The sequence below is a fragment of the Channa argus genome, chromosome 13 (assembly GCF_033026475.1).
Source record: "Channa argus isolate prfri chromosome 13, Channa argus male v1.0, whole genome shotgun sequence".
In the NCBI taxonomy this organism is placed as follows: Eukaryota; Metazoa; Chordata; class Actinopteri; order Anabantiformes; family Channidae; genus Channa; species Channa argus.
Genome location: NC_090209.1, coordinates 6,755,147 through 6,780,372, shown reverse-complemented (window position 1 = coordinate 6,780,372; position 25,226 = coordinate 6,755,147). Strand labels below are relative to the sequence as shown.

The window sequence follows — 25,226 nt, the reverse complement described above, 5'->3', positions numbered from 1 at the left end:
ACTATAAATTCTCAATGACATTTCTTGAACACGTTATAAAAACAGCGTATTATCCTGCCCAGAAATTAGACTTTTGATGACCTATTGCTATTTTGACATATGCGCAGGGAAGTTGCTGTCCATGCTTATCAATCAATAATTCCCCGCTCCGTGCTGCAGGGATCTTGATAATGGCTATTTTTCAAAATCAGGTAATTTGGAACAGCAGCTAATGGCTTCTTTTTTTTTTTTTAAATCCCATTAAGTGGTAGGATTCTGATCAGAGAGACTTTTAAAGTGTTTTCTCCTACCAGGCACGTTTAATGTTTCACTATTTCCAATCTTTGTTCAGTTATTTCAATTAGATTAATAGAATGCAGGGTATGACACTGTTAGATAGGAAATTGTACTTTCAGTACCTGTGAGGGCCTGCAAATTGTGGCTGGTGCTGCCTTCGACAACTGCTGGAAATATACCAACTCAGGAAGCAGGCAAGGATGAGAACGCACAGGACTGCACAATATGAAGGGCTAGTAATTTGTTTATGCTGCCTAATTCATAGACAAACTGTAACGTTTTTAATAATGGTAAACGCAAAAAGCTACTGCTTTTTCATTTGACGAATACAATTACATGTAAAAAACGCAGACATGTTTTATTAGCGGGCTTGGTAACTCGTGATTAAACTTTGGAGAGATGATCCTGAAGTTGAACGCGCACCTGAAGGCAGCAGCAGTCGTTCACCGCCCCCCTCGCGGACAGGAGCCGTGATAGCAGCAGCCGGAGAGCGGCGGTAGACTCTGGGCTAAGTTTGTCCTCCTGGGCTTCCTGTCACCAGTCGACGGGGCTTTTGTTTCATTGAAGAACCAAAAAGAGGAAAAAAAACCCGCTCGGCGTCGATTAAAATTCACAAAAAAAGTACAGACGCTACAAAAGGGCCAAGCACGTCCGTGACATTTGTGATAATTTGCAGAGGCGCAGGGCAGGGAAGAGGAAGGAGGAGGGAGAGGAGGGAGAGGAGGACGGTAAAGCCGACACTCGTGTTGTCATGTTGGGTACTTGTTGAATAGGCAGCTTGGACACAACACTGGAGCCAGTGTGGGCAGCGGCCGGGAACAGGTAGGTTTTAAAGACTGATTGTGTTTTGCTGGTAGTTGGTTTCCTTTGCGCGAAGAACACAAGCGGCCTCCTGTAATAAATACTGTTTACTTTAGTGGATGTTCACAGCAGCCCTGCGGTGTATTTAGGTAACTAGCCAAACAATAAGGGGACATGTTGGAGAGTAGTTCACGTTGGTGCGTGAATGTGACATAAACACATGAGATCGATCCGTCTTACTGTGCTAGATCCCATCTGATTTCCCATTTTTGGTGCCAGGTTCTTCTGTATCCCCATGAGGCAGTGACAGCACAGGGACAGTGATGGCAGAGCTGGAGATTGACCAGTCCAACCTTCCACGTGTCCAAGAAGGTAAGCGGACACACACTTCTTAACTGAGTCAGCCCTGACCTCCAACACAGACAGGGCAACCCTACATCTACACAGGCTATGAAAGCAATATGTGCAGCGTGTGCCACGCTTCAGGCTCCGTCCTGCTGGGGGAAAAGTTTTTTGATTTGTCCCTTTACAGGAGTCAGGGTCAGCTGCTGGACTACAGACATGGAGCCAGTAGGGATTACTGTAAGTGCTTTATTCATGAACACTTAAGCACAGGAGATACTAAAGACAGACTTGTGTAGATAACAGGCCTTTTTTCAGTCTTTGTGTGACTGTGATTTGTTTCTGTAACATCAGCTCAGATGAGAAGTTGTTTGCTGCACTATACTGTATGTTTGGACTCTGTGCATCAGACAGATTCATACATACGTCTGTGCACAGATGGATCTAATCGTAGACAGGCCTGGTGTTTGGGGTGCAGATAAAATTAAGGGCAGCTCTCGGTTTTATGTTTTGTGTTGGACAAAAGTCGCTTCAATTGTGATTAACACTTCCCTATCACAACACTAGTAAAGTTAAAATATGAAAGCAGAAAATTTCTGCCTTTTAGGTCAAAGAAATGTACCATTAAAAACTGATTGAATATGAATTTCAAATGTGTTATCAAAGTCGTTTATTTTATAAACCTGACCAGAGCAGTTTTAGAGCATTTATGGCTCCTCAGTTCTAGACTACCAATATGAATGAACTGGTGCAGACGTTGAAATACAGAGGGAGTGAGCTGGAGTGACACTTAAGGTGGAATTGTTTTTTTGTTTTGTTTTTAGAAAAAGTACAATATCATCTCATAGTTACAAAAATTCTACCTTTCAAGACATTGACAGGTGAGAAGCCGTGTAAGTACATTTAGTCCCTGACATGTTCACACTAGTGAAAGGAATAGAAATAGGTCTGCCTGTCTTTTATCAAGGGAGATAATTCAGCCCTCTACTCTTGTTTCCACAGACAAAGGGCACAGTGTGGAGCTTTGCATTTCCATGCTTTATTGAACTGCACCCAACACAAACAAGAAGCCATCAACTGAAGTTATAAACCGCTCATTGAGACTATTTCAGTGCATAAATAAAATGTCTGGTCTGTGAACATTATCTTGCTCATCATTTATGGTAATTTCACTTGACGGGTTCGTAAAACTGAGCAGTTGTCCCTCTCCGTGGCACTGGGATTGTTTACTTAATGTCCCACTGTGAGGGTTTGTGTTTCAATTTCCGTAATATCTGTACTTCCCCGTGTCTCACTTCTCCTTATTTTCGTTCTCATCCAAGAATCTCAGCCAAGTCAAATGTCTTTTGTTTTTACTGCCCCCTTATCAGTTCCTGTTTTGTCCTTCCTCTCCTCTGGCTGCTCCCGATATAGCCTGATGTGCCGAGGGAATGCAGCTCCCACAGGAATTCCCCCTCCTCCCCCTTCATTCCTAATTTCACTCTCACCAACTGATACGGAGTCCCGTTACCCCCTCACCTCTCATTGTTTCCAATGACAGCCTTGTCCAGTTCATGAGCTGGCTGCCTCAGTCCAGTGCATTTTACACCAAACACATAGAGAGCTGTAGGATGAAATTGTGTGCAAAAAGCACCAAGCAGGAGAACAGACAAGACCAGGGAGGAGGGGAGAGAGAGAGGGAGACAGTGAGCGTGAGTGTGTGGGCGGTCGGTGGGGGATTTTGGCTGGAAATAGAACTCTTTGTCATTTTCTCCTTTTGCCAGTTTCTCTGTTTGACATGCACTTCTTGCCGCTGGTGCTATGCAAGTGTCTGCAAAGATGAAAGAGAAGTATCCCTGTCAGCACTTGAGCGGCTGCTCCCTCGCGCTGGATGCCTGAGATAATCTGCAAAGTTTTGTTTTAGATGATTGTTGTCGGTTCTCTACTGGTGATGGGAGTTTTCAACTCTTCTACAAAAAAGGAGTGCATATATTCACGTGTGCACCTGAGTCTTGTTTTTTTACTACCAGAAATGCAGAGTATTTGTAGGCGAGATGAAGAATAAAAACTGTAGTAAATGAATCTGCTTGTTTTCATTGTGTAGATTTTATCATCGTAGAGGTCGTGGTTTCCTGCTTTGTAATATCCCCCTTCTGCTGTCTCACTGCAGAGACAGTCTACACACAATGTTTAAAGCTTGTGCTATGGTGCAGGAGACTCCTAATATTTAGTAATCTGCTTGTTCCTTGGACTAGTTCTCAGACAGCGTTACCCCTTTGGTGTTCAAATGCCACAGTTCTGTGACGCAGGAAGGTAGAAGGCCGTCCACCAATCTCGCAGTTGTTGGTTCCATCCCCGGCTCCTCCAGTCACATGTCAAAGACGCTGAACTCCCGTGTGTGTGTGTGTGTGTGTGTGTACAAATTGGTGAATAAGAAGCAATGTAAAGCGCTTTGAGTGCCAATAGGTAGAAAAGTGTTATACAAATGCAGACCATTTACCATTTACAGTCAATTTCTGTTGTCTGCTGGGTTTTTGAAACAGTGTCCAGTCATTGTCTTTAGTAAGAACCTTTAAATGGGAGTCTCTCTGTAAGTTGACTTGCACTGAACATATGTTTTTACTGTAACCTAAATGACTCACTACCTGTCCCTTAAAACTTGTTTAGCTGTTGTGATAATCCAGGCCTTTTGCCCCTCCCCTAACAAGTAATTTGGCTGTAGCTTCAGAGTTTGGAAAAACAAGTTAACCCACAATGTTGACACACCCACACGCAGTCAAGACAAGTCACTTTCCTCTGACTTTGCCTTCTTTATTCTTTCGGCTTCGGGGTTAAGAGTAAAACCATGTTTTGCGCTCTCAGTTGTCCTGTAAGACTGAAACCAAGCATTTGACTTAATCCCTTCTCACTGACAGACTGGACGCATGAGGGCAGATTGGACATCCGTTTGGCGGATAGTCTGTTGAGCTCCACGACAGGTGTAAGTGGTAATGCATGTCTGTCTTGGTATGGATTAACTCGTTGTAGACGTATGGGCTCATTTCTGGTGTAAACAGACCCTGTAGATGGCTTAGTGCTGTCTTGGTGATTTTCATGAAATATTCCTGTTGAGCCTAGCGGATTTAGACATAATTAGAGATTACTTTCAGCAGAATTTGTTATTTTAATATTTAGTAATTAACAATAGAATTTAAGTGAATTTTACCACAACATTGTTGTTTTTCCCTCTTCCCTATTTACACACAGAAACAAAGAGGAGATATCCTCAGTTTGACTGCTTATAACAACTCAGAAGCAGTTATGTAAATGTTGAAACATAATTTTGAAATGTTGGAGTAAACTGTAGTAGTTCAGGTAAGGTGCAGCTGTGAGGAAAGGGAAGAGGGTGTTGAGCATTTAGAGCATGAATGTGTAAACAGTGGCAAGATATGGTCTAAGGAATGCCAGGCTGGTATGTGCTGTGTGCGACTGGTGAGCAGTAACAGACACATACACTTAAACTCTGGGATGAATCAAATCCTTGATGTTTTGTCTGTTTTCATTTAGACTAAGCTCACTTTATAACTTACTATGAATCCTGAGGCCTCCCATTTGTTACCATCATCCATGACAACATCCATTTCCTCTCCAGAGAGTAAGTAAATATCCAGGATCTTTGCTTGTTATCTCTTCTTACATTCCCATGTTTTAGAGTTGTACTTGTTCTGGCATAGAGATAAAACTGCACCACTAAAGCTTTAAGCAAACAAGCTAAGAATGATTTCTTAGGTTTGACATCTCACATTGCTTTTAGTGACATCCATGGTTACATGCACAGGATTCCAGATAATGGATCATATATTAACAAATTGTATTTGGTTAAGCACAGTAAGTGGCCCTGAAATGCACTTACAATGGTCTCAAAGATATGACGGAGTTAACACTTCTGCAACAGTGTAAAAAACTGAGTGTTGTAGTCATCATAAAACCAGACTTTATGGCCAAACAGTTGTATTGGTTCAGGGTGTATGATACTATGATTTACTGCTTTCCTAGGCAGTGGTCTGATAAAATGGACACGCCCTCTGTTTGACATTTAACTTTTAGGTATTAAAAATACAGCAGTAGAAAGTGTATCCGGGTTTTCTTTAGCTAGATTAAGCAATTCAACAGCTAATGAAGACAACATGTGGCATTTATGTGCAAGTTCCGCTCATAAACTGAATACTTGTGTATCCCTAGCCTTAAGTGCATGGATTTAAATGTAACCGGTGTTTCCACATATGTAGCCAGAGGCTTCCCTGATCAGCACAGTGCAGGGATTACTAGTAAGACAGGTGTTTTTAATTGGCCCTGCAGTCAGCGACAGTAAATCCCAAACCCTGCTTTCTGTCCTTCTCTCGGCATTTGAAAATAGCATTGCAGCAGGAACAGACAGACTTTCTACGTTCCCTGATGAAAATCAGCAGGAGAGTAAAACCGTTTTGTCTGGCCTGTGTGTCTGCAGAGTTGGAGGAAGTGGGAAAAACAGCTGGGCCACAGTGCTGCTGTTGGTCTGTGTTTATTTTCTCTTGAGTACATTTTCAGTTTGTTTGACTGACTTTAAACAGTGGTGGGTAATAAAAAAACTGCCTCAAACTCATAGCATGTATACAAATGGGAATGACGGTCCACAAATGGTAAAGCTATTAAAACCAATGTACAGATAAGAATACTGCAAAACGACGGGTATTTACCAGTGTACAGTTAGAGTCTTATTCTGTCTCTCTCAATTTGACTTCACGTTTGGGAACATTTTTAAAATAACAAAGCAAGACAAAGCTCAGAGAGCAACAATGATATGAAACTGGTGTTTTTTATTACCACAGCTCACAGCAGGTGGGAAGACTATGGGATCATGGGATAAAGAAACTCAGTTTGCCATAGACTGGCTTGATATTGAGTATCAGTGTTGACATATCTGCAGCTCTTAGTCAGAGCCTTTGGATTTATGTCAGCTTTACTCATTTCTCTCTGAATACATTTGTACCGTCTGCACTGGCTTTCTAGTAAGAACAGTTCCAGGTGGTAGTTTCTAGACTTTGCATCTTCATTTGGTAGTCATAATGAGCACATTAGCAAAGGAAAACTGTCTGTATAAATCTAAGTAATGCCAACAACACTTACTGATACTGATACTAACTTCAGCCGCTTTTCAAGCACCGTAATCACTGTGGCTTCTCATATGTTGCTCCGGACACTGATACCCTGGTAAAGTGGAAAAGTTATGCGAGACTTCTCATATATCTAACCGTGACTTCATGGCAAAGTAGTGAATTGCATTTCCTTTTTCTAAAGTTTCCACAGCTGTTGTCTGTGTAATTTAAACAGGTATAGTAACATGTTGCACTGTTATCCTATTGTTTCCCAAACAATATTTTCTGTTTTTCAGTAATCACCAGGCTGAGAGATGATCTTACTTTGATTACTTATGTTCCTCTTCTATTGTCTTTGTAGCCTGTATGATGCTGAAATGTTGCTATCCCATGTTTCAGTGTGCCAGTGTTTTGCTGTTCTGGAGGATGGAGTGTTGGCACACAACCTGCAGGAGCAGGAGAGTAAGTAAAGTAGGGACTGCTCTCCAGTCTTTCTTATTGAGTCACCACTTTCTGTGTTGTGGGGCTTTGACTTAAAGGAACAGTTCAGGGTTTTGAAGCTGGTTTTGTAAGAAACCTAAGTGCTATTTATGCATCTGACTTTTGGTCGCTAAAAGTTTTTATTTTTTTAATGCGAGCTCAGGACCGGCACCAAGGTGGCCTTTAGTGGCTAGGCAGGGCTTCACAAGGTGAAGTGGGAGTCAAACCCATGGCCTTCTATATCCCAACCGAATGCTTTACCACTGAGCCACCAGCCCCCCTGGTGTCTTCCAACATGGATCATGTTTGTTTTTATCTTTGTTGTTGAAAGAGATCCACAGATGGGTGTAAGTTTCTCACAGACCCCTGAGAGGTCCTGAAAAGAGCAGGTTGTGGCTAATGGTCATAATATATAATACACTATTTGCAAACTGTTACATGTATAACAAAAAAAGGTCTAACAGATGATGAGGGGTAAGTGGAGAGAAATATATGGTCTCTGTATTTTTCCCCTCAGATTTGGAGAAACAATTGTTAGCATATGTCAGTAACCATGGGTAAAATATCTGTAGATCATATCTTTTCTTTGTAACTCAGGGGAACAGACAATGGGGAAATTTGTCTTGAGGCTGCTGTAACTCATAACTTCAAATTCAGTGTAGACCAGTGTGAGCGCTGAAGTTTCACATAATTCTTAGGTTGACTTTGAAATGCATTTTTTAAACAGAATGAGGGCTGTAAACACATGACCCTTATTTATTACAGTGGAGTCATGTTCTGGTAAAAAAAAAACATTCAGGGAGTTTGTAGAAAGTAGGAAAACTTTTTGCCATTAAGATGCTCGGTCAGAGGCATAATTATTACTCAAGTTTCTAATAAGGCCAGCTTGACCAGTTCCTTTAAGTATTCTGTTAAATGAATAAATACAAATTGGCTGTAAAAGGCAGGCTTACCAAATCAGACTGGACAATACTGTCGAAGTTGAACATGTTTTGGGTTTTTTCTGTAATAGTCATTGCTTTTGTATGTCTTAGCAACTTTGTGCAGTAAATAAAGTGACATATAATTTGGTGTGTGTGTTTTAAGGTCTGGCAATGCACAAATAATGTTTTGAAGATACAACACAGAACTTGTAAATGCTAAAAACAAATGACTAGATTTAGACTAGAAGTAATATAGTAAATATAAATTACTATAATTTAGATGACACGTGGTCCTTACTGTCTGGCCTTCTGCCTCTTTCTCTGCCTTTCCCTCTTAGTCGAGCAATACTATACCACCAACATCCAAAAGAACCAGCTAGTGCAGAATGATATCCGTATAGCCAAGAGGCTGCAGGATGAGGAGGAGCAGCAGTTGGCCCAGCAAAGCACCCTACACAGACAGGCTTCCAGACATCTGTAAGTGACTCCTGCTCCCACAAAACTTTCTGTAACACAGATTACACTGCAGCACTAGTTAAACATCAGCACATGCCTGTCCGGAATCAAACACACCGGCGGTGTAGACTGTGTTTCAATGTGTTTCTCTGAATATACTGTGTTGGTCCTGCACATGCCAATTTACTTTGTACCTTTATATGCTTAGTGATTCATTTCAGTAAATATATATCCATTCCACGACTTTCCTGTAGAGAGGAGCAGGACTTTGAGTACGCCCGTGTCATTCAGGAGGAGCTGGAGAGATGTGCTGAGGAGGCTCAGAAGAGGGAGCAGGACGATGAGGTGAGCTCAGATGTGTGGAATATTAATTCTCATACATCTGAATGTGTTAGTTTCTAATTAACGCACATTCAGTCATTGCATTGAAGATGTAGTAATGCTTTCCAAATACATTGTCATAATTTATTTGGAATCATAATATGGTCATCTTCCATTCCTGCACTTTAACTGTATTTGTGTCCAAAAGTGCAAAGGTCAGTTTTGACTTCACCTAAGTCAGTTTTTTTTTTGTTTGTTTGTTTGTTTTGTTTATGCTTTTGTTGAACCATAATACAAAAGCATGTCTGATTTTTCATTAGCTAATTTGTAGTAAACTTGTATTTATTTCTGAGAGAGAGATATAGATATAGATGTATAGTTCCTGCTATTAGCATCTATGCTAGTCACATTTAACAGTTAAACCATTACCATAGCTAACATACCAATTATCTTGCATATTTTAAGACAAGAGGAAACTTGCAATGAGCCACATTGCAGGATATGATATTCAATGATTCGTGCACTACAATACATTGATTATTCCAGTGAATTTATTTGAGAGAAGAAAACAAATCTTTATTTTAAATGTATTTGTTGTTTTATGCTGTAGCTTGCCACATCAGTATGGAAAACATTGTGGAAAATATACATATTCCCCAAGGATGACTGACATATGGAAACAAGTTTGAAAATCAGAATAGCTTTACAAGTAACAGGTAATACGAAGACTCTCATGTGAAAGCAAAGAAAGAAATTCTTAGAGGGATTTGCTCTTAAAAGAGGAACAAATCTTTTTCTGTGGGTGTCGAGTTTCTGTCAGTAACCAGAACAGTGCAAGACATTTTATGAGCAAAGTTTAAATTTGGCACAAAAGGGTGATAAAACAAAAACCTGGACAAAACTAAAGTAAGACTTAAAGTGATCAAATATATCTTTAAATGATAAAACATTTATTCCCCTGTAGGCCCGACACTTGCTTGATAATGGAAGGCAGTTTCCTTCTTCAGACAAATTGGCTCTTCAGCTTGAACTCATGTCAGGAACAATAGATTACAGTATTGACAGGTCCTATCCAAATACCAGTTAAAAACTTCTCAAACCACTGAGACACAGTAGTTGGTGTTAGTACCCACTACGATAGACTGTCTGAACTGGTAAATACTAAAGTGTGAAGCTTAGTTCGTGTAGGGCACAAATGAGAGATTAGCTGCTGGTAAATGAAGATTGGAACAGGACATAACCCAGAGGGGCAACCATGGCAGCTGGTTCAAACCACCACCTTTATTCTTACAGTTAGGGAAAGCATATTCATCACAGGGATTTAAGGACTTATTTGGCACTAGGGACGTGCTTGTATAGCATTTAATTATCTACCTGTTGCCAACAGGTGAGGGAGTATCATATGGTTTGCTTTGCACAGTCTCTGCTAACTGAGGCCATAATGAATGCAACAAAGTGCCCCTCTGCGTGTCTGTGTCTTCTGAAAGCGTACAGTCAGCTGTTATACAGACACACAAGCTATCCATGCAAAATGCAGTCAAGTTCCCTGTCTGTATGTGCACACTGGACACATGTAAAGCTTTTCACTATGTAGTTTGATCAAATATGAACAGTTTTTAATCAGGAGTGTGACTCTTATATCCTTTTGGTTATTTAGTGATTCTTTTTATTAAACTGGTCAACGCTGTTACTGTGGTTCCACATAGCTTTTGCAACATTGTAGTATTTTTTTAACATCGTATTTAACACTTAGCTCAAGCAAGCAGTTGAAAGTTGAATATCTCAACAACTACGATATAAATTCTCATGAAAGATTGTACTTCACGGTATCTACAGGAGGAATTTTGCTGACTTGTGTTGATGCTTAATTTTCCTCTGGCACAATCATCAGGTTGTCATCTGTGGTTTTGAGGGAAATGTCTCAATAACTATTAGATGAATTGCCATGAAATTGGGTACAGATGTTCTCTTCCAATCTAATGTCACTATCATGTGAAACACTTTGTAAAATACTTTGGTTTACAACCAGATATCCGCACAACTAATGTCAGCTGTAGCTGTACCATTTGTTTTGTCCCAATTACCAGTGTTATTAGCCTAACAGGATGTTGAACATAGTAAATATGCTAAACTTCAACATTGCTGGTGTTAATAATAGCTCGGTGTACATCCCCACAGAGCTGCAAGTTCATTTACAGTCTTGCCTTAGAGGTGTACACACTTAATTGAGCTTTTTCCCATTTGTTTCTTAATAAAACTATAAAAGATACTGCTGCAATAGAAGTTGTAACTACTTTTCATATGCAGCGTACTGTGGAACAAGAAGTCTCCAAAAAATATCTGAATTTAGAAAAATGATTTTTTTTTTTACTCAAACACAAATGGGCAACCAGATGTTTCCCATCAATCACATCTCTCTGGTTGTTCCAGTGTTCACACAGAAGCCCAACCCATCTAAACTATTTTCCTGCTGTGCATTTTTACAGCACACATGTGCATTACTGAACATCAGTTGTTTTATAAAAAATAAAAATAATTTGACAGCCCACCAATGGACATGTTCAGCTGCGTAATAAAAAGGAGCAATGCAGGGGGTGGGATGGGAGCCAGCACAGCCACAAAACTCCACAACTGATGTAGTGGAGCAGGCTGCGTCACAAGGCTGCTCCAGCATAATATTTTCCTTCACCCTGCAGTTTCCTTTTTAGAGGAGGCTGCCCTAGACAGACTTATAAGAGTTCGTTGTTTGGAAACGCAGCACAGGGAGACTGCGGGTTAATTCTTCATTATTAAAGGGGTTGGGTTTGAATGTTGTTGGAACCAACATGAAGTGTCTCCACTTGTTGTTAAATTGTACAGCCTTAGTTACCTTCTCTGGGTTAAACATGAACAGACATGAATAGATCTGCTATCTAGATATAAATTATTTTTATGAATTTCGATATTAGAATCAAATGATTAATGCTACCAGCTGTCGTTAATAGTGGACTGATCAGAGGTGTTTAATATTCCCCCCCTGTAGTGTCTTTAATGTGTCTTTAATTAAGGAACATAAGGCATTAGGATGTGCAGTTTTAAATGCCAGATCCCTGTGGCACTCTACACCTAACCTGCCATGGCACACTGCTGATGCTGGCAAAGTGGCTGACACACATGCACCTGATTGCAAAGCAAAAGGAGCTGTGTTTGCTTTTACTTATGATCTGTGCTACAATTGCAGCCTACAGAGAGCAATTTTATAATTATGCTGACTTCTAGGGAACGTTATTAGTTTTAGCTTTTCCAAGAAAGGGAACGTGTAGACAACCCAGTGGTGGTTGTGGGGGCAGGGGGCTTTCCTTCAAATAGCAGAAAAACTATAGTAGCTTTGGTATGAGCAGACAATTCCCAGTGACAAGGTGTTTTTTCAAGAGAATTGGTTCTGTAGAGTTGCTTCTGGAGGCATTTCTCTACAGCTCAGGCTGTAGAAGATTACAATTCTTTTAAACTACTTTCCACAAAGTCAGTTTGGCCACCATGAAGCTTTGTGTTGAATAGCCACTATTAAGATGTCACATCATCTCACAGTGGCATCAGGTCAATCACCCAACATGGCTCTGCATTTGGTGTGGCCTCCTCTGTAGACATGCCAGAAGTAGGTCACACTATCGGGAGATTATATTCTCTATTCTCAACTTTACATTATTAGAAAATTAATACTACGATCAAATTAAAGAAACTGAGTACATTTGAGGCCAACAAAGGTAAGAGGTTTAACTTCAGCTTTGCTTTCGTTTTATATGGTGTGTTTTGCTGCCATCTGCTGGTTGGGAACAGCCTAGTGGGCATGAGGTTTTTTTCTTACAGTCACAATTAACTCAGTTTTATATCAGTATGGAGTAGTGTAGTAACCTTACAGTTCACAGTAAAGGTGCATTTGTTTTGCCTTTTTGTAAACATCATGATGGTAATGACAAATACGTTGCGTGAAGTGACTGAAAGATTTTACTTTATCATTGCAAATGATACAAGGTAGTTCAGAGATGCAGTTCAAATGAAGTCCTCTCGGGGCCTGAAGAGGGCAGTAATTCACTTCACTTCAGGAACTAATCCATTTTTGTTAATTTATCGGAAATTTCTGCCAAATGATTTGTTATGGTTTGGGATGCAATCAAAAATCATAACTATTGTTATGTCTTCCAGGAATTAGCTAAGCGCATGCAAGAAGAGGAAGACCAAAGAATCAGGAGGAGGAGCAGAGGGCAGGAGGGCCACAGTGAAGGTACAGTTTATTTTTAATGTGCTGTAGTGTTTTGTTCCCTGCATACATGGGAACACTAGTCAGTAATCTCAACACTCTAAAAGTCACTGAAAAGAAATTCATATTTCTTTTAATTGTGCATGGGAGTAGAGAAATGCACAATTATTTGTAACACTTAAGGTCTGACAGGACCTTGCTTCCTCTTTTTTTTTATTTAGTTCATTCTCCACAGATGAAAAAAACATGAACAAAACATGCTATTGTTATTCGTCTTCATAATATGTTATGTTTTTCATCAGCTGTATGCATCAGACATGCTGTGTGTACATTAAAACCCATAGATGCCTTTGCTGTGTCAAACATTTATATCAATTTTGTAACAAATACTCTTTAAGTAACATGCAGGCTATATTTAATTCTATGTGTTGACTGACCACTAACTGCACTTGTGTCATAGTACCTGCTACCGACCTTACCCAACCTTCCTGCTTTTTGTGTTTACATGTTTGACATAACTAAAGGCAGCGCTGGCGAACCTGCGCTGCCATCCTCACATCAGCACACACTCAGCCTTCATGACGGAGAGGAGCAGTACTCACCTGTAACCACCAGGTGGAAATATTATACCTCTCAAAACAATTCAGACATAACTGGGTCTAGGGCTGTCTCTCCCAGGCGGCTAGCAGCTCAAAGAAACACAACTTCATGGTCAAATCAAGGACACAGAGATTCCACTGTGCATATCAGAGGTGAATTGCAAGAGGCTTTGAGTGAGGATTCAGATAACTCGGACACAGTTTTCTCTGAACAACTTCCTGTCTATTATCGGGGAATAAATGAAAGACTTAACAAAGCATCTTCTCAACAGCGGGCGTCTTTACATTATCTGCAAGAGAGAAGTCACAGAAGCTCTCGCAGCAGCATCACAGATGAACTCAGGGGTTGGGAAGAGGAAAGAGGAGAGCGAGATGAGGACTATTATGAAAATGGTCAGTTAGAGAAAAGAAGGCCTAGGAATCAGGATCAGCAAAGAGACAATAGAGAGGGGTATGAGTGCTGGAACAGGAGCACAGATCAAAACACAGATTGTAGGTTGGGCTTGGTAGGAGAAACACGATGTAGTCGGAGCGAATCTGTCAGGTTACACGATAGAAGTAGAAACGGCAACAGAGACTTGACAAGGACCTTGAGCTATAAGGACAACCCTGACAAACATGTCCGTTTTCAGGATGATTCTAGGTGCTCTAATACGCAGCCGGATGAAAGTAGCCAAGTCTGGGAGATGCTAGGCCAGGTTCTCAGAGAGAGGGGTGTGCCTGTGAGGTTTGGAAGCAATGGGGTGCCACTGCAAACACTACCTCAAAGGAGAGACAGTCAGGTGCTTCATGGGAGTGAGGTCTCCTGCAGCGACTTCCAACCACATCAAAGAGTCTTTCAGAGAGCTGCCACAACCAGGCACAGTTTCCATGGAGATATAAGGGAGAGGAGGAGATCGTCATGCAGGGAGCACAGTGGGCGAGATCACAGAGAAGCCCGAGACAGGCACCATAATGATGTGGAGCATGATGGAGATGAGATTAGGAGAAGAGGCTCATACTTTGCCCACAGAGAAAGGCGAGGCAGTAGAAGGTGTAGGGAGACCTACGTATACTCTGACTCTGTGAGTCAGAGGAATGCAACTGATTACAGGGTCAAGAGGACAACAAGCGAACACAGGCATTGGCACAAAACCATAGACGAAAAGTTGAGCTCAGAGGAGGAGCAGGAAGTGGAAACGAGAGTACAGCATCCCCGTCGAAGAGCTCCGCGGCCTAGTCAAAGCCTCAACAGCAGCAGGGCTTCGACCAGGGATAGGTCAAGACACATGGCAGCAGGTAACACCTAGAACTGCAACCAACTCCAGTCTGCAGAGGAAGAGCTTCCAAAGCTATGCTCCCTATGTGTGTGCATCTTCTCCTCTCACTTTCCCCCAGTCTAATCAGGAATCTGGGATCTCTTACTGAAATGGGGCATTTTCCTATTTAGAATCTTCAATTTCAGTAGTCTAAGATAGTCTTGGGTGTGTGCTTTCATTTCACATCTGCAATATGAGCCTTTCAATATTGATGTCGGTGAATCAAAACTGTGACGTCCTGTTGACGTCTTTCAACAAGCTTTTACGTACTGCATCCTCTTATCAATGTTATTCAAAGGTCATCACCCTTTCTGTCTTTCACCTTCTACTTTTGCTTTTATTATCCATTTGGTCTTATGCATAGTTGTTGTAGTGTTAAATAATAATAGCGTAAAATACTGTTGGATATGACAATAACAGAGTGAAACCTCACCCCCAGGAGTATCGCTCCAACCAGAGCTGGGTGAGGCAAGCCTAGACATGGGGGAGCTGCAACAGGTTCTTCAAGATGAAGAGCTTGCACGCAAGCTTCAGGAGGAGGAGGAGAAAGTGTTTAGGGGGGTAAGGAATCCAGACGTTTATCATGACGCTCAGTGATTCTGGAGCCAATGAGGAAGGACAGAAGATCTGTCTCTCTGTCTTTCTTTTGGTTTCATTTACTGTCTTGTTCCCACAGAACTTCCGGCCATCGTCATGTAGTTCTTACCCTGAGGGAGACTTCAGAGCAGCACAGGTGGCACAGGATGAGGTGCAACGATAATTAACTGATGTGTCATCAGCATCTATGTCTCACACACTTGACATCTGCTTGTGGAGTAATACCTTGTTATGTTTTTGTGCTAGGAAATTGCACGTTTTATTCAGAAGCGGGAAATTAAGTCAAAGCGTAGATCTTGTGAGCTAGAAGGACCAGCATCTTGGCATGAACACAGAGCAATGATCAGTCAAGCTGCAAGAGAGAGACAGGTAACTGTTCGTTTTTATACATTTTATTGTCATGAATTATTTAACTGCTCTTGTTGCACCGGCCTTGATCTTATCTTGGTTAGTATTGCTTATTCCATCAGCTCCAATTTTTTATGACAGTCACCCGTTTGCCCACTGCTGCAGGTGCAACGAGAGAGACTCGACTCTGAGGGCCATCCTTCCCCCACTGAGGACTGCTCCCCAGAGAACCAGCCATCCAGCCCTGTTTTTTATAGACCGTAATTGTTTTTACATTTCCAATTTTAACTAAGAAATTATAACCTTGTAAAAGCAGAAATTATGGCAGAGCTGCTGTATTTGACTGCATTAGATTGAACAGCTGTTCCTACTGAATTAGCCAGTGGGTGTAGATGCTAATATACAAGTGCTGCTTTACAGACAAGCCCCACAAATAAGAAACATCGCAGAGGAGTTGGACCCAACCTTCCAGGCTAGGAGACAAGCCACACAGACTCTCCAGGTTGGACCAACAGGTACTGTAAATACTGTAACAATGACACTCAAAATGAAATTGTTTAAAACTATAGCTAGACACTAATGTCCTTTTTTTCTATCATAGGCCCAAGTTGTCAGTCACTTCCCATGTCCCCCTCTGGCTTAGATGACTTCCTTGAGGAGCCTACTTTCATCCCACCCACAAAGCGGCAATTGGACAAATCGGGACGCACAAAACCAAAAGAGAAGAAGGACAATTGCAAGCAACAGTAATCTCCAGCAGTGTCCAGTTGGAAAACAAAATAACACTAAATGTTTTTTCACTTACAGACTTCTCATAACTTATTATGTTGAGGTTAAAATATTATTGATATTAGCACTTTAGTCCAGTGGAACAAGGAGAACCATTTTCTGGAATAATCGACTTACAGCACATGGGACTCCTTTGACAAATGGGATGCCTTTATGTTCTTCAGAGCAAAGAATTGAGGTTTATTGTTAATCTTCAGCAATTTGTGTTTAATTTAAAGTGTACTTTTTATACTTTTGTCATTATTTTTTTTCTTTTGTTATCATTTAGCTAGTATGTGCTGTAAGCATCCCAGTTCTGTTTTTTGTGTTTACAAATTGTATAAATAAACTTTATTTCCTCAAAAAATATTCAGAGAGATAATAACCAAGGCCTAATAATGTGACAACGGCTTCAGTTCTGTTGCTTTTTACCTACACTTCTGTAAAGGCAAATGTTTCACTTTACCAAGAACATAAATAAGAAGTTTCTGTGAAAACCTAACCTGAGCCTGAGCAATGCCTTTTTTTGGTCAAGCTATTTGAAGGCATCCTCATTTTCTGTGTGTGTGTGTGTGTGTGTGTCACAGCAGTTTGGCAGCACTCCAGCCAACTTTACAGTATTGCAATGATAATCTTGTGAACTTGTTTAACCTTTAGTAAATGGAAATGCCAATGAAAAAAACCCATGTCTATAAGTGCTTTATGATATTATATAAATAGATAAATATATTCAAGCCCTATCATTTGGAGCTCGATTTTCTTCTCAGAGAAACAGAACTAACTCTCTGTGTCACTGAAGTTTAAGCATACACAAGCATTCTGTTTTAAAAAAAAATGTATTTATTTTCCGATTACATTTAAAACACTTTTTTTTTTCAAATGACATATCACCGCTTATGTGGACCAGTATAAATGCATCTGTTCTATACAAATGTGCAAAAAGTAAAAAAAATAAAAAACATTTTTATCATCTGTTTTCAAATTAATTGGCATAGTGGAATTTGTTGTTCAAAACAGGCATATTATAAATAGTCTTAAAAAAAATGCAAGGCAGAAAAATAAAAAACCAGGAGTGGACAACGATTAGATTACAGTTGACGGGTAAATTAAAGTGCAGCAGATGTTAGGGGCATGTGTGTGTGTGTGAGTAGCACGTGTGAACTTTGCGGTCTTTGAACAGACTAGTTGAGTCAATGTGTGACTCACATAGCCTGATAAAGAAGTGGGCTAACAGCTTTACTGTAGGCCCACACGGTGTATTTCTCAAATGTTCCATTTCAGAGGAACTGTATACCTGCTACAGTTCAGAAGAGATTTTAGAAAAATACTACTTGGTCTTACTGCCCACTCTGTTCTGAAAAAAATTAACTACAGTACAGGTCTAACTTGTGTCATATAACATTTGACTTGATTTCCCATATGATTCACTCAGCACTAAGCTTAAAATTGTATGTGTAGTACTGTGTATGTTACATATTCCTCCAGGAATATTACTGCTCTTCCCCAGTGTGTGTTTGGACTAAAACTTGAACCAAACACCTCTTGTGAAAAAATAAACCAAGGTACTTTTTTAGATATGCAAACTGTGTACTCTCCATGGCTTTAGCATGTATATTTGTTGACAAGAAGGGAATCCACCTTCACTGGACTTTTTATACACCAATGAAGCAATACTAGGAAAGTCCATATAGTTCCTGGTAATGTGTAGTATGGTGAAAGAGGTTGTTTGTACTATGTTTTGTTCAATGTGATACCATTGTTTACAGTAGTTGTTATTTTTACAATTTAGCATATTCAAAAACCCCATCTACGGACAAATAACATGACTGTCCCCTCATTAATCACATTTCAACATTGAATTCATCACAGTTTTTGCTGTAAACTAACAGGTGCTTCAGTGCTACAGATTCAGCTGTAAACATTACATACAGTATTGTAACTAGGTTGAACATTATGACAGGGGGCCAAACCTGTCTGCTTTTTAAAAAAAATGTATTTACACCAAGATGAACACCAACTTGGATTATGGATTTAAACAGTAGTAATACTCAGTAGTTGTACTTCTTATGCAAATAGATTAGGAAGGATTACTGTCAGTCAAACTCTTCTATGTAACATTATCTGATGCCAGACTTGGTCCTGTAAATAATCCAGTTATCTCTTTTTTTGAGAGGGGGGGGAGGGGGGGGGGGGGGGGGGGGGGGGGGGGAAGAGGGGTTTTTCAGGCCTACTTTATCATCCAAACCTAACTGAAAAGGAAAAAACAGGCTGCCTATTAAGATAATTTACATGATGAATAGGATTTCAAAGTTCACTTTTTTCCCACACAGAATTCCCCTTCTTTCCTCTGTATTTGTTCTGTACCTTCCTTCCTCTGTATTTGTTCTGTCGTCATAAGTTGTGCTGGAAAGTCTAAGTGATGTGTCGAATCTTCATAGGTCACCTTAGAGGTTATCACAACATAGTAGCTACATTTTTCAATAAGAGCTAAGCAAATTGGCACAGCAAACAAAGATGACTTCCAAATGTTTGACCCAGCATTACAAAGAAGGATCCCACTTATTCAGAATGCCATGTTTACTGTAGCTGACTCTTACAAAACCTTGGTTGGAATTTCATCAGGCAGTCCTGCCAAATCCCTCTCCATTCATGCAATGAGCCGAATGGTGGAATCCTTGGAATCCAGTGATTCTGTGCTGCTGCCTTGCTCTTGCTGGGCCTCATGAAAACTGCACTCTATTGCTATTAATGTCCTTGGATCATCTAAAGAAGACAGAATGAGGTGAACATGTCAAATATTTTAACTGTATTTGTGATTGGCTCAGTAAACATCCTTTATAGTGACATTCAGGAAACATAGTCTAGCGAAGGATTTCATCTGAATCCATCATGAAGTATATTTACCTGTGGGGGTTCTGATTATTGGTGTTTTTAGGACTTTTGGGGTCTTTTTTGTCTTCTTTTTTGTCTGGAGCGTTTTTACAGCCACAATGGTCGTCATGATGATGATGACCAAGCCCACCAGAGTCACGATGATGATTATGGTCAAGAACAGCGACCATCTCTTCAAAGGTTCTTCTGATACAAAACAACAAGAAATTAGAGCTGCTTTTAAATAAATAAAGGTAAGAAATAACAGCAGAATGTGAAGTACAGAAGTTTGTATTACCAGATGGTTTCTTGTGGGTAGGTTCCACTGAAATTGCCGTGCACATTATGTCACTAAAGGCAGTGCCCTCGGTCACAATATATTCATCTGGATTGGGACACCTTAAAGAACAAATAAAAACAATAAGAATTAAAATGATGTTTTTCCTGGGTTTTCATCAAATCTGTTCGTTCAACAAAACATAACCCAGGCTACATCTCACTTGGCACTATGTTTTTTACACTTCTTATGGATTTGGTCATTGAAGCTTCCTTCTGGACATGGACTGCAAGAACCTGCAGAAAGAGTAATACAGTCAACACTAGACAACACGATGTAACCTGCACAGGGTTTGTGTCAAAGTCATGTGCTGTTTGTCATTTTACTAACGATTGTCTGTAGGTTCTTCGCCTTTGCCACACGTCTTAACACAGTGGGAGCATTGGTTATCACCACAGGTAAGTCCCTCTATACAGCCACACTTTGTGTCCTTTGTGGCTGTACATGCTTCCAACTGCTTTAATGCACCTACAAATGAAAAGAGATGTAAAGTGAGTTCTAGCACTCTTGAAATTTGAAAGATTTTAATAATGGGTTACATGGCTTTGTTTGGAATCTCTAACGCACCTACACACTGTGTACACCGGTCACACACTGGGCTCATGTCCTTCACTGTGTATGTCCCATTCTCACAGGGAGTGCAGAGTTTTTGGGGGTTTGGACCTTTTTGCTTTACCAGCCGGTTTCCTATAAACACACATTCAACAAACACACAAAAGGAATACAAAGAGCTATAGTGTAAGCTCCGCCACATCAGCTGACATCACACTGAATGAACATTTATTGTAGGCTTTGTCCCTCAGCTGCTTCATCCCTCTAAACCAGTCCCACCCCAACTGTTCAGTCCCTAAAGCTGTAATTGTAGAATAAAATAAAATACAAATGTTCATAAATCACTTAAACACAAAGTGTAACCCAGTGTAATGCCCTCCCCATGCAAAAAATTCTAGATCTGCCACTGTGTGTAAAAAAGGTCACAGTGCCGAACAGCTGAACGACACACAGCGGTTTGGGGAAAACACCTCCAGCAGTCTGCACTTATTAAAACTTGACTGTTTTGGAATTTCAATGACATGTACGAGTGTATTTCGCAGCTCCAAATTATTTCACTGATCAGTTGCCTCATCCACGCCTTTTTTTACTTTGTTGTGGTATTAGCTGAAAAACCACTGAAACTATATTTGGTTAGTTTCAACCACTAGGAAGGAACTGCTAAAAGACAGGAATAAGAGTTTTCTTTGTACGTCCACATAGAACGCTGTGGGCTTGTTCCTCTTATTAGATACTACAAAGAATAACAACGTATTTAGACATTATGTAAAGCACAGTCACTGGGCATCTTATGAAGTACAGCTAATTAGAACTAATGCAGTCTAATATATCTCTATGAAATCCTGTCTTCGTGAAGATAATACTTCTCAGATATTATTGAAATGTTGTGGAACAGTACTGCAGTCTCCAAATCATGATGTCTGAACTGAAAATAATATATCATCAATTAAATGAAGTAAGAATTTATGGCTGCTGTATCAGAGTGTACTCGTTTATCACTAGGGGTGGCTAACAATCTATCGGGTGAATGTAGAATGTCTGACAACTGTTTTTAGTTGGAAAGTGAGCAGCATTCACCTTTTCTTTGTGAAATTGTACTGTAACTGCAAAGTGTACAACATCAGCAACCTCAACTATGACACATAAACCGGTCAGTGGAACCTTCTGATGGAACATTTCATCAATTCATTCAAAGTGAGACATGTAAAGATAGTTCTCTTTCTATCACAGTACTTACCTGGATAACAGGCTTCACAGCAAGCTTCACCGTCACTTATGGTCCATCTCATGCAGCCTGTGTCGATTTGTCCAATACTGCCCAAGGAGCAGCGCATCAGCAAATACAGAACCGTCGCAAACAGGGTCACAGACATACTGCTGTCAGCTCTCCAGCCTTGTGACTAGATAAGACTCCACAGGGAAAAACAAACGGGAGGTAATCTAGTCAAAGAAATATCCAAGAATATCCCAGGTATCTTTCTGTCTTCACAGAGAAATTCCTTTCTGTGTCCAAATCTGTACAATTAGTCGAAAAATACTCAGGCAGTAATAATCAGAGGTGTATTGTCATCAGAGAGACTGTGTCTCTGCTGTAGGCTCAGTGAACAACTCACACCACAACCAGCTGAGTGTGGTTTTCATAAGTTTTCAAAGGGGGTGGGTCCTGGAAACACACATCAGATATGAGAATGAGCCGGTAAATAAGTGACAAGCATGTCAATTGTCATGTCATAGTCTGCAAAACTTTACTCCAACATTAAATGACAAACACTGCCTTTCATTTTAAGCATATTACAGTGTAAACATCAGATCACATCACAAAACTAAAATAACATGAGATATTGTGCTAATATAATATATAATATTATAACATTCAAAATTAAAAAACAATAATAAATCTAAGAAAAACCTAAGCATTATGCTATGGCTAGTTATTTACCTCCTACCTTTTTCTTTGGTGCTTCTACAGAAATGTGCCAGTAGAGCCTGAATTCCTGATATCCTTTGTGTTTGGATGATGCTTTTCTTCATTCAATGTTTGACTTCGTTTCTTTTTAACAATGAGCACACACATAAGTGGGAAGTCTCCTGGAGTTTGGCTCGTATTTTGCTTTCCTTCTCAAAAGAAGCCTGTGCAACTGGACCATAAAATCCCGCTGACACACTGCCATTCTCCCCCTAGAGTGTCATATCAAGCAATTCCCAAAGGTTTGGTAATAGCCCTAAATGCCAACATTGTTTTATTTGTGAAGGCTGACACACTACTCTACTTGTTCCAACTTGCAGGAATGTACTTATCTACCTTCTCACCTTACATTTACAGCTCCAGCCATAATTAACGCCTGTGCCAGGGCAAATTAGTCATTATATGTGTGACCTTAGCCACTAAAAGTATCATTATTTTTACAGTAGCCTTTGTATGAGCTTGTTATTTGGGAGTAATCTTCAGACAGATTTCTCCTGGATGAGTATTCCACAGTTTGCAACTGAGATGAACTGGCTGTTATGTATGATTTTAAAATGAATACGAGTCATTTTTGTTTATGCTTCAAGAAGTAGTCACCTCTTCTTACGCTGATGCACTCACTGTCACAGATGACTTCTTCAATGACCATGTGTGACTAAGTATAGTTTTTGAACTTTTGAATAAGAAGAGCTTATTTCCCAGTTGCTGTTCCTAAATAAATGTTTACTGCACTTGTATGTGTTGATCAACCAGCCATGATAATGTGAAATTCACTGTTGTTAAATTGGATTTAACTGTTTAGAAGGTTGCTACACAGTGGTATCCAAACAATATGAAATTGAGGAAGTGTCAATAAACTCTATCCACAAAGCCATTCCACAAATTACTAATTCCAATGAGTCATCTTACACAACTTACTCATGCAAACAGTCACGAGTTTAGTTGGAGGGCACTGAAAAGTTTTGAAAATTCCCTTTTTTTTCTACTTGCATACAATCAAGCACACAACTTTATGTGCTTTCAATCAGATGTGAAACCAAAAGAGAGCTCGACGCATGAACGCCTTTAGGGTTCAGTTAAATCTTTCATGGTATTCCCAAAGTTCATGGCTTTTTTTTTTTTCCTTTGAAAAGAGAAGTGCTTCCTTACAGTAAGTGTTCTGACTTCTTTAAAACACTAGGAAATGTGCTGACTAATACTACGATGTGGACTATGACAACCATGTGCAGTGTGACAGCGTTTCACAGTCCACATGATTTAAGTCATTTGCACATACTTTTGACTCAGACTCATGTCATGCTTTAACAAGGAAACAGACACACCGCAAAAATGTATAAGGTGTTTCTGCAGCATCATGTTCATCATGTACTACGACAGTAGGACTTGAATGACATTTGTCCGATTTCGCCTTTGACATTCTGATGCACTTTGGTCGCCTACTTTAAGATCAAATGCATGTTACATGAGGCTGATGTCATAAGTCAGCACCTCATCTGCCTACACAGCATTGGCTAAGAAACACCTCCCACACTTACCCTTCAACCTCCCCCTAAAAATTCAGCTATGAAGCACAGTAAACCCCAAAAGTTCAATTAACATACTTGCTTGGGAAATAGTGATATTCATTCTGCTGGTAAGTGTGTGTGTGTGTGTGTTGATTTGCATGAAGGCTGAAATCAGCCTCAGAGTCAAACTGCAACTATGTCAGTTGTGACAGAAAGCAATGTAAATCCGTGAGTACGTTTTCACTTCGTGTAATACCATTGTTAATATTGTGTAAGTGATCATATACCTCTGTGCCTCTGTTTCTTGACTCGGGTACTTTTTAATCTGCCTCCACAGACGGGGGTGTCATTAGAGCGTGACATCACTTCCTTCCTGACAAACGTCTTGATGCTCTCTGTTGTGGGGGAGTGTAGCGTCACATAGAGGGACGCAAACAAAGTGATTTGACATCTGTGGTTGGTGGGTCAAGCAGACAGGGGGTCTGTCTGGGTATGGTAAGCAAAGAAGCCTTTTACAAGCCACGTCAGCCCACTGGGAAAGTACGCGTATGGGCGCGGGTGTACGGAAGTTCCACTCAGGGGTGGTAACTGTCAGATCTCAAAGCCAATACAGTACAGTTAATAGATTTGGTTTTGTAATAAGCATTATACCTGCTGGGTAGCTTATCAGTAATTCTTATAACAGCCTATGTTTTGATACATGACCACCTACATGACCACCTACTGCTGCTCATTTTTGAGAAATGACCGCCTGCTTGGATCTGTCAGACCTTGTAAATACTTGTGCCTTATTAACAGGCAATTATTGTATGAAATACATTTTATGTATCAAATCTAGAATTATAATTAATTGTACAAGTTGATTAGAGTTTGAATGTCTCCACCTAGTGGCCTTAAAATAAAAGTACACAGTATTTATTTAAGAAAATAGGTAATTATTGTGGAAAATGCAGACAAAAATTTACCATATATACTTTTATTCGTATATATACATATATGTATATATATGTATATATAAAACAAATTTCTCTGTACAAATTATTATTTTGTAAGACAAAATTAAAGTGAACGCTTAGATTGCAAACAGTGTTTCATACTAAAGGAAGGGGGGACAAAATGAAAAAGTGCTAATAAAACTAGTGTGTAGAGTTTGTCTTTTCCTTTTTATTCAGGGATTTGCCATTGTTTTGCAAGGAGATCAGAATCTGACAACCAGAATTCCCCTTGAAGTCACCTTATATTTGTAAAAATGAGAAGTGCCTGACGAAAATTATAAAGACATCTATGTCAGAGACAGCTTCTACATTATCGTAAAATATCTACCACACAATGTGAGGCTTTGGCTTTTATCACACTGACTTTTACTGAAGCTTCACTTCAAAGGAGACAACCCCACTGCTGAAGCAAATAGGTTTATCTCACCTCAGCCCTTCAAAGGTTCGCTTTCAGTGATGTA

The 25,226-nt window shown here is 40.1% G+C and overlaps 2 protein-coding genes across 6 annotated transcripts; one reads left to right on the top strand and one right to left on the bottom strand.

Annotated features, from left to right (window-relative positions):
- Positions 1-741: 741 nt before the first annotated feature.
- ccdc187 (coiled-coil domain containing 187) lies at positions 742-17,041 on the top strand. Of its 4 annotated transcripts, none has more exons than XM_067526135.1 (13): positions 742-1,098; positions 1,357-1,449; positions 6,912-6,974; positions 8,254-8,392; positions 8,626-8,716; positions 12,875-12,953; positions 13,454-14,806; positions 15,266-15,387; positions 15,503-15,574; positions 15,670-15,792; positions 15,937-16,031; positions 16,192-16,286; positions 16,373-17,041. In XM_067526135.1, exons 2-13 carry the CDS (start codon positions 1,401-1,403, stop codon positions 16,519-16,521), a joined length of 2,430 nt encoding a protein of 809 aa, XP_067382236.1. In that variant the 5' UTR covers positions 742-1,098; positions 1,357-1,400; the 3' UTR covers positions 16,522-17,041. The 4 variants fall into 4 exon arrangements, with proteins under 4 accessions (XP_067382236.1, XP_067382237.1, XP_067382235.1 ...); XM_067526134.1 differs by lacking the exons at positions 742-1,098; positions 1,357-1,449 and adding exons at positions 4,207-4,378; positions 4,945-5,032; XM_067526136.1 differs by lacking the exon at positions 6,912-6,974.
- A 1,125-nt stretch (positions 17,042-18,166) lies between these two features.
- tnfrsf9a (tumor necrosis factor receptor superfamily, member 9a) lies at positions 18,167-22,192 on the bottom strand. 2 transcript variants are annotated; one of them, XM_067526140.1, is made up of 7 exons: positions 21,537-22,192; positions 20,315-20,434; positions 20,078-20,215; positions 19,911-19,983; positions 19,709-19,809; positions 19,444-19,614; positions 18,167-19,302 (listed from the first exon to the last, which is right to left on the bottom strand). In XM_067526140.1, exons 1-7 carry the CDS (start codon positions 21,670-21,672, stop codon positions 19,187-19,189), a joined length of 855 nt encoding a protein of 284 aa, XP_067382241.1. In that variant the 5' UTR covers positions 21,673-22,192; the 3' UTR covers positions 18,167-19,186. The 2 variants fall into 2 exon arrangements, with proteins under 2 accessions (XP_067382241.1, XP_067382240.1); XM_067526139.1 differs by having other exon boundaries at positions 19,444-19,617; positions 21,537-22,173.
- Between the last annotated feature and the right edge of the window lie 3,034 nt (positions 22,193-25,226).

Coding starts and splice junctions, on each gene's coding strand:
- ccdc187 (XM_067526134.1), top strand. CDS start 4,969: ATGAATCCTGAGGCCTCCCATTTGTTACCATCATCCATGACAACATCC. Junction 14,807..15,265: donor GTCAAGACACATGGCAGCAG/GTAACACCTAGA, acceptor CCTCACCCCCAG/GAGTATCGCTCCAACCAGAG. Junction 15,793..15,936: donor AAGCTGCAAGAGAGAGACAG/GTAACTGTTCGT, acceptor CCACTGCTGCAG/GTGCAACGAGAGAGACTCGA.
- tnfrsf9a (XM_067526139.1), bottom strand. CDS start 21,672: ATGTCTGTGACCCTGTTTGCGACGGTTCTGTATTTGCTGATGCGCTGC. Junction 20,435..21,536: donor CTGTGAAGCCTGTTATCCAG/GTAAGTACTGTG, acceptor GTGTGTTTATAG/GAAACCGGCTGGTAAAGCAA. Junction 19,810..19,910: donor TGTAAAAAACATAGTGCCAA/GTGAGATGTAGC, acceptor TTGTTCTTTAAG/GTGTCCCAATCCAGATGAAT.